Here is an 8,896-nt window from a genome sequence, read left to right on the forward strand (position 1 = left end):
TTAGTCAAAATGTTATTGTTCAGGAAATCGCGATATGGGACGATTAGCGTACTATTTTGTTTTCATATATAAGGCTTTTATTGTTTTGTAAATTCATTTGGAAAAGCATGCGAGTCATATCCGAATGTGAATAATAAGTAGTTATAACATTCAGCATATAATGGCTAACCTTACGTATCACTCGTTGTATGCTTTGTGCAACCAATTGGCGCTATTGGCGCTCATATTAGATGAAATTTATTAAACACTAAACTAAAAAACTGCATTGATTTATATAGAAAAAATAAATAAATAAATAAAAATACAATCGATGGAATATAAATGGAATGTAAATGAATGCATTAATAAATCATTTTAATCCGATATCGGCTGCATCATTGACGCTTTACAACTTACAAAACAAAAACACTACCTAAAAAGAATTAATAAATAAAAGCAAAATTGAAAAACACGAAATGTGACCTTAAAAAAAGGGACAACTATTATAACACAAAGTCGTAAACATTTGAAAAATTTTCAATTTCTAATCTCGACAGTATGAAAAACAACAAGTAAGAAAATCAAATTCAGTCGTGAACGAATCTTTTCCCAGAGAAAAGGAGAAGAACTAAACCTTGCATACACATAGGCGGATCATTTTTAAATTCATTTGCAAGTTTTTGGGCGATGTCCTCTCTTTTGCGAACGGGAGAATGTGTCCCACAGACACTATACACTTGCGCAGACCGATAGATGGACCGATAAATGCACGAAGATGATTAGGTGCATCATGAAACTCAAATTGAGAAAAAGCATCGCCCATAGAATGTAAGTTCAAATTTTTGTGGGTTTATCTGCTGTAGTTTATGAGTGTATGAGCAAAAATCAATTTTTTAGTCCGTTTGAAAAACAGAGATGTCCCTACATAGTGCAGGGGCGTCTTTCGACCGATTTGCCCCATTTGTAATATCAACCTATGGACAACAACTTTTCATAGTTCCGCTAAATTTGAAACCAGAGGCTTCTAGGAAAATGTTTGTAACAGACGTTACACAAGCGGATAGACGGACATGTTTAAATCGATTCAAAATTTGATGCTATATATACTTTGTAGCGTCTCCAAAGCTCCTCCATGGGCATTTTGATGAAATGAATATACTCCTAACCCTTTTGTGACGGGTATAAAGAACGCCTTAAACGCATCATTCGACGGACAGAATTAGTATTATAAGTCAATTCGATAAAGCTTGGCAGGCTTATGTGAAAAATAAGCGGCGTTTAGCGTGAAAATGTGTTATCAGTTTCAGCTGTACGTAAATAGCTCGGTCGTTTCTATATTGGAAACTTTAATGTTGAAGACGCGCCGCAGATGGTCGACAATTCTTTGAAGAAGTTGATGAAATTTTCGTAAAAATTATGGAAGCGAAGCACACTTCCTCTTGTGAGGTTGTCGCGGGGCTAACCAGAAACAGTTTCGAACCATTTGCATAGAGCTAGTTGTAAAAAAGAACTCATATCTTGTGTACCAGATCGTGTTTCTATCTTCGAATTGATACCAAAACGACAGGACATCGCGTCATTTTTAGAGAAATCGATAACAGGCGATAAAAAGTAGATCGCATGCGGTATTAAGGTGTAAAAAACATCACGTTTTGAAGTCTTTGAAACTGTGCAAGCCGTGGGAGGGCTTAGCTTGACATTACGTAAGAAATTCCGTTGTATTTGGCGTTAATGATGACCGTTGGTTGCACTCTCCACAGTAAACATATAATGAAAGTAAAGTGCACAATTGGGATAAAGTATTCAGAATTTCTTTATAAGAAAAGCTTTGTCTTCCATAACCATGTCAGATCAGACACATCTCCAATGAATCGGATGAAAAGTTGTGTTTGATTGGGAAATTTCGCTGCACACAGTATCTAATTCAAACTTTACGATGTCCGAATACCATTGCAACACATCACCGGGTCCTTAGGAAATCTTCTTCTTTGCAATTGTGCACCAAATGTTATGATTAAATATATAGTTTGTGAAACCGATTCGACGATTCTTTGTCGAAGCGTCTAACCCTACGGACACCTTGAAAAACGGAGACTCGATAGCCTATATTCCTAGCGTTCATCATTTTTCTCAGAATTTATTTCTTTGCTTTAAATAAATTGTAATGAAACGTATGTCAAGCTTTAGAATAGAAAATTAATTTTTTGGTACAATTTTCTGGCTAACTAACTTTTTAGGTTTTTGTTGAATGTTAATGCAGTACATGTGCTCTTTGAATTATGCTTAACGTACCGCAACTGATTGACAAATTAAAGTTTGCACACAATTGTATTACGGCCATCAGTGATTTGTTTGTTGTTCATAATATTACATAACGTGTTCGTTTGTTAAACTTTGTCTAATATTTTCAACTTTATAACGATGACAATTGCATATGTTTTACGTTTTCCAACTAAAAATGTTAGGTAAATTGTAGATATTAGTAACGGGCAGTAAACACATACAGTCAAGCAAGCGGGAAGCAAACAGGGAAGTGAGAACAACGGTAACAACTAACTCATAACTGATAATTTGAATATTTTGTGTGTATATACATACATGTTGAGATTATTGTATTTAAAACAAAACATGTAATTAAACGTACAACGATTATGTATTGTTTCATATGCAATGATTTTGAATGGCGAAATTCAATAGAAATATCTTAAAAAAAAAAAACGAAATCGGATTCGACTTACACCGAATTTTTTGTTACTTGACTTTAATATCATCTACCTGCGTACGTCAATAGATGTGTGTATTAAGTCTGCACGTCAATACGCGGCATTTGATTACTGTAGACCCCATATAACACATGTTCATATAAGACGGAATCGTAAAATATGGCAGGAAAATTGTGACCATGTTTGCATATCACGTTAAAAGAGGCTCGTATAACAGGGTAAAACATGTGTTGATAAATTTGCAACATTTGGGTTTTTTTTTTGTTACAAATGCACTTCTGTAGAGGGTTTTTTGAATTCAACGGCGACCTTTAGTGACTTTATGAAAACAAAAAAAGTTCGTTGGCCTGAGGAAGGTGAAAAATGACAATTTTTGGGAGAGAAAAGAATGTGTGCAAAGTGAATCCTGATCTCTCATATAAAATCATGAGCCAATGGAGACCATAGGTAGGGCAGAATGTATCAGCCATGGGCCATGAGATCAGCCCCCTTCGTAAGTAAGATTCATCTGTCAGTTCGTCCTCACAAAAGTTATAGCACACGTACCTCTTTAGCTTAACCATTAGTGGAGTGTCTATGGGGTGTCTTGTGTATACTGGGTTGATAACTGCTCCTTGTCAATTAAAATCTATCGGGATGGTAGCAGGATGGCGTTTAGGAGGTATGGATAATCCAAAAGCAAGAGTATATCTGTAAATATGACATGCGTAGCGCCGATAGAGCACTACCGAATAAAACTGTGCGATCCACGGGACTCAGGTTTTCCACTTACAGTAATACCACATGTGCTTTGTTATTACTAAACTGTGAACGGTCGACCTGTGACGTCTGACTGCTGGGTGCGGCATTTTGGGAAGTACACGTGGCAGCTATCACCCCCAAATGCTGGGCCATTTAATAATTAGAGGCGTAGAGGAGAAAGTTTCGAACTTTCATATTTTAGTACGCTTGTTTTGGTATAGCTCCCCTCACCTGCAAGCTGCGGGATGCCGGAAGTCACTAATAAATTTCCCGAAGGGTTTATAGGCCTCGCTTAATTTAGCTGCCTAAGCAGCTGTAGATGTTAAACATTGGGACTTCCTGTATTTGATAACACTAAGATCGTATGCTCAATGTAGCTCTAAAAATCGCGTGCGACAATTCGCTCGTTGCAATTGAAGTCTTTCTTCCAAATCTTGAAAAAGTAAACTACGATGGTGTTGCGGTTTTTTCGCTAAAGAGAGAGTTTGGTATTGTGTTCTGTATTGAATACATGCAACCTAACTATTCAACTAGCTTATGCTCATCCTTGTTATAGTTAGCTAAATTTTTTTTTGGTGCATAGCATGCGGAAGCTACATAGTAGACGTATGAACGATTTAAAATCGTTATTATTATTATTTGTGATTGGGTTTTTCGATCTCGAATTCTGGACTTGTATAAGAAGAAATTGTAGGTTGGTTTCTACTTTAGAAGAGAAAATTAAGACTTCAAAAGACAAAGAAACGTGGCTTTACATATATACCCTTACGTTTTACCCAGGAATATATTTGTTTATACCTTACAAAAGAGTTATAAGCCTAATACAACCTGTGCGCAGCATAAAAAATTGTAATAACGAAGTAGCGAACGAGAAAGACTTAAATGAATGCAAGCTTTGATACAGTATTTAAGGCAGTCTTTGCCGGAGAGGCTTTACTAGTTTTAAACAAATAATGTATGCATACATATATAATACTTCAATTATGGCATTAATACGTACTTATAAAGTTGGTGCAACAAACTTGCATAATTGCATTTATAACATGCGCTTAAAAGCACTTCCGGATACATAAAATTATAAAAATTTTTAATTAATCTCATTATTTTCAATTGCGCATAAAGGTGTTATTTTCTACAATGTTTTTCAAAATATGCATAATTTTCCCCTTTTGTAACTCTTTCAAGCTTTGTGCATATATAACGCACTTTCCTTTCTTTAAGCCATAACGTCTGGAAAGAAAGATTTGACATCAATATTTCATATATAACAACTGAAGACCGTATACAATAACCTTCCATATCCATCCAATTCATATGTCAAATTTCTCATCAATTATTTTCGATGAATAAAATTTGATATTCGCAGAGCTATATATATATTATCTGGAAGCCAGGATGAAGCCATGAACCTGGCGAAGTATAGATTTCTTTTTTGAACCGCTTGAAGGGCAGAATCAATTTACGCCTTCTTGCTTGCCTGTCCTTCTGTTCTAATAATCATAACATCGTCAAAAATTTTGTGTGAAAGAATAAATCAGAGTTTTTATGTTTTGTTATATCCATCAGAATAAGAAAATGAAAACTCAGCGAAACGGGATCACAGTTGTCAAGTTGTTGAGATAGCTAAAATTTATTCCTGAATATATCTTATTAAAAATCCGAGCGAATATCATCTATATTTTTGGTCACGCTTCCTCCCCAAAGATTCACCCAAAAATAAGTAACAACGCCTTGAACTATACATAGGTATTTTTCATATTTTTGTAAGTTTAACACATTACCCAATAAGGTCGTAGGTTGAGAGTAAATCCCATAAGTTTTTTAGATAATCACTGGAACAACTGATCGGAATATCATAAAGTTTAGACAGACTTTGTTTGAAAGTTGTGACTATCTACAAATAGAATCGTCAATAGTGGCGGCACCTATATGTCACCGTTGACTTTATTGAGTGATATCTGGCTATGTACAAACCAGCCGTAAGTACTCCCCCCACTTTTATGCTGAAGAGCTGAGAGTATAGTATAATATAATACTGTCGGGAATGCCACACGTATTCCGCCAGCCGACATCCACATACCCGTTATAGGAAAAAACTCCAACTGTCAATCTATAGCAGGTAAGACTTGCAGCCAGTAGCCTTAAAAATAGACAAAGAAGCCTTAAAGTTAGTACATTGATTTCCTATAGGCTGCCAAATAGGCGGTTGAGAAAATCAAACATTCATTCTAACTATGAGTCATAAAATATTATCAAACTATAATATATAAGTTCGCGATATCACTTTTCCATCAACCCAATACAATGCAACTGACTTAATGGCAAAATTGCTGTGTGAGCGCATTTATTCACTGATTATTTTAATTTCCGTCCGCACGAATTAATAAAAAATTACACGGATTGCTGTTGTGCACAATAACAGCACAGCCCGTCACTGCAGTTGATTTCGTGATACAATTATTGATGCTGGTTTGTTATTACTTGTTTTAATATGTATATTTTCATTAATTGAATTATTATTATTGTTATTAATCCGATAATATACGTAAATAACATTTTCTTAGTTAATAAACCAGACTCGTGATTGAATTCAATTTTTATTTATTTCACATTTTATATTCAAGTTGCGTTTAACATGCGAATTCACATTTAATAACATATTAAGGCGCAAGTTTTTTTTTTTTTCCTTTAATTTGCGCTTATAAAATGTTATTATAAATTTATATTTAATAAAATAATTTTCGAAATTTGCGGGAATCGAATGAATAAGACTTCAAACTTAAGCCCTCTCTTTTTCTCTTATCATGGTTAAGATGAGCTTGAAAAGAGAGCGATTTTTTAGATTTAAGTTTGGATAGAATTTAAAGTCTGTCTTCTCTCTTTCTTCTTCGTCTTCTTTATTTTTGAATACCGCTGATTACGATAAGAAATCTCTAGAAATCATGACCGAAAATTAAGACCTGGCTGATCGTGATACGAAGCTATGCATATCCCTCCAAAAACTCGCTTATAACAGAAAACAACTGTTATTTGTGTGTATTGTCGAGATGTAAACGTGCTGTGAAAGCAAACTCAAAAACTGTTCGGTCGTAAATGCAAGGAATTGTATGGGATAAGGTAAGTATTTTCATTTGACATTTACATGACGAACTGTAGAATGTTTGCGCGAAGGCGCATCAGTTCCACACAGCGCAAGTGAATTATACTTCGCCACCGAACGTATGCTTTCAATGTACAAAATACAGTATGTGACTGGCATGCGGCACCAGCAGCTGCGATGCATAAAGTTATCACATAACGTACTTGTCGCGAACAGGTTAACGATGCTTTCTTGCTTATGGGAGTATCCAGATGAAAGATTAATTTCATTCTCGTTCATTATCACGTGCAATAACTACATTAGGGTTCTGATCTATTGAGGCTGAGTTGACAGAGAATGAATTGCAGTAAACCATAATTAGTCAAAGCAATTGGTCAACTTAACCCACAGATTAAACTTTACAAGGCAATGATTTAAAAAAAAAAAATCAAAAGTACAGTAACCTTTGCACATATCCATGATTTCAAAAACTAGGTTCGGATTTTTAAAACTTTTTTCGAGTTGAAATTCCATTCGACGCGAATAGTTGGCACCTAGAACCACCATTTTGAAAAATATTTTATTAAACTTAACTGCATTTGCTAGTCGATCAAAAAGGTTGCGTTGTGCTTGATTGGACCTACGAAATAAATGCGCTTGCGGGCGAAAGCCTTTCATATACACATTCACGCTGCTGATATTTCAATACTCTATCTCACGCGACAATGATTATAAAAATTTAATTTTTTGTTCTGAATTGAATTTTTGATAAATCGTATTGAGACCAATTATTTATTATTTTATTGTCAAACGCCAGATATTTTTTGCATATATTGTTCTTAATTTTTGCCTGCTCTCTCTCTTTTATCTGCAAAGCACGTAATAAATTTTTCGAAAAATTCCGAATTAATTGCCATCAAGATAGTATTTTACAGGAAACCAACAAATGTATCAAATGCATCGCAAAGTAAAGTGTCACGAGATGGAGTACTTACTTTACAGTCAGTGGAGTCTTGCCGAAATAACTAAAGGGAGATGGAGTTATCATTTTTATACCTTATACTACTTGCGGTGGGAGAAGACTTGTGTGAATGAATTCAATGCCTCGAATGACTCTTTCGTTAAAACCGCTGTCCTTGTTCATATGGATACATCAATATTAAATTCAAGGTATAATGCGAGAGATAAATAAGTTACGCATTGTCCTTTAACAGGCAAAGAGGTAGCAAAGAAAAGATGAGAAAGGGATTAAGAATATATTTTTAAGAATATTTTTCATTTTTATTTGTCTTTTGAAACATATAATGCGCGTTGCAATCTTCAACGTGAAAAATCACCACATTTAAAACATTTACAATCGGTCGGCTCACGTAAGCGTATATCCATGGTAGCCATATCGGGCATTGTTAGACGAGTACCGTCTGGATCATAGCAATGAGAAAGTGTAACGATGCGTTCCTTTAGATAGCTTTCGCGACAACAATAGCACTCCTAAGAAAGGGTTAAATAAATATTAAATAAATGTTAATTAACAAGTTTTCATTATTTTTTACTTTCAGAAACCCCGTAGGAGTTATAACCGATGGTTGGACTTGGCTGTTACATAAGCCCTCGCATTTATTGACCATTACATCGGCATTGCAGGTGCGTTGCATACGTCCTAATTCGTCAAATTCTTCTTTTATCAAGTGTATTTCTGACTTGACCGTTTCACAGTTTTCATCTCCCGATCCGGGTGAATACCGCAAGGCTTTAATATTGCGAGAGAACAAAAAAATTAACCAAATTAGCGTAAGTTTGCCAAAGTTTTCATTGACTTTAACCATAATATGTGTTCGTTTATATTTCAACAATAATTTCTCTTTGGCAGTGAAGTAAGAAATCACTTTATTTCTACTAAACAAAAACGTTTTTATATCCTTCTTTGCTGTTGCTGAGCTAAAAGCTAAAAGTGTTCTGTTTTTTTAAAAACAATATCATTAAATATTAATATTTATGATTATATACTGATTGAGAAGTGATGTACGGACGCAGCATGTTTAATGGCATTTTAGTAAACTGAGGTTTTCTTAAATTATGTTACAACTGGAGTGGTTAATAAATCAATCATAACGAGGCCCTTACCAATATTTCTATATTTATACGGAATTATTTGCAAAGTTAAACTGTTTGTATATATGTACACATATTTTCATATCTGGCATAGATTCAATGTTTTACTTTTCGAACATTTTTAAACAAATAGAAATATTTATTATAGCACATGTATATGATATTAAAATGATACTTAGAGAAAGATGGTTTCTGTGAAGCTTCTTCTTAACACTATCAGTCCAAGATTCATTAGGGAGATAAAAAAAACCGGCACAATCTT

At 34.5% G+C, this 8,896-nt stretch overlaps 1 protein-coding gene across 1 annotated transcript; it reads right to left on the bottom strand.

The window, feature by feature from the left end:
* Positions 1–7,842: 7,842 nt before the first annotated feature.
* LOC119632935 (partner of bursicon) lies at positions 7,843–8,348 on the bottom strand. The gene is made up of 2 exons (XM_038026099.1): positions 8,076–8,348; positions 7,843–8,013 (listed from the first exon to the last, which is right to left on the bottom strand). Exons 1-2 carry the CDS (start codon positions 8,346–8,348, stop codon positions 7,843–7,845), a joined length of 444 nt encoding a protein of 147 aa, XP_037882027.1.
* Between the last annotated feature and the right edge of the window lie 548 nt (positions 8,349–8,896).

Source organism: Glossina fuscipes, unplaced genomic scaffold (assembly GCF_014805625.2).
Source record: "Glossina fuscipes isolate IAEA_lab_2018 unplaced genomic scaffold, Yale_Gfus_2 2, whole genome shotgun sequence".
Lineage (NCBI taxonomy): Eukaryota > Metazoa > Arthropoda > Insecta > Diptera > Glossinidae > Glossina > Glossina fuscipes.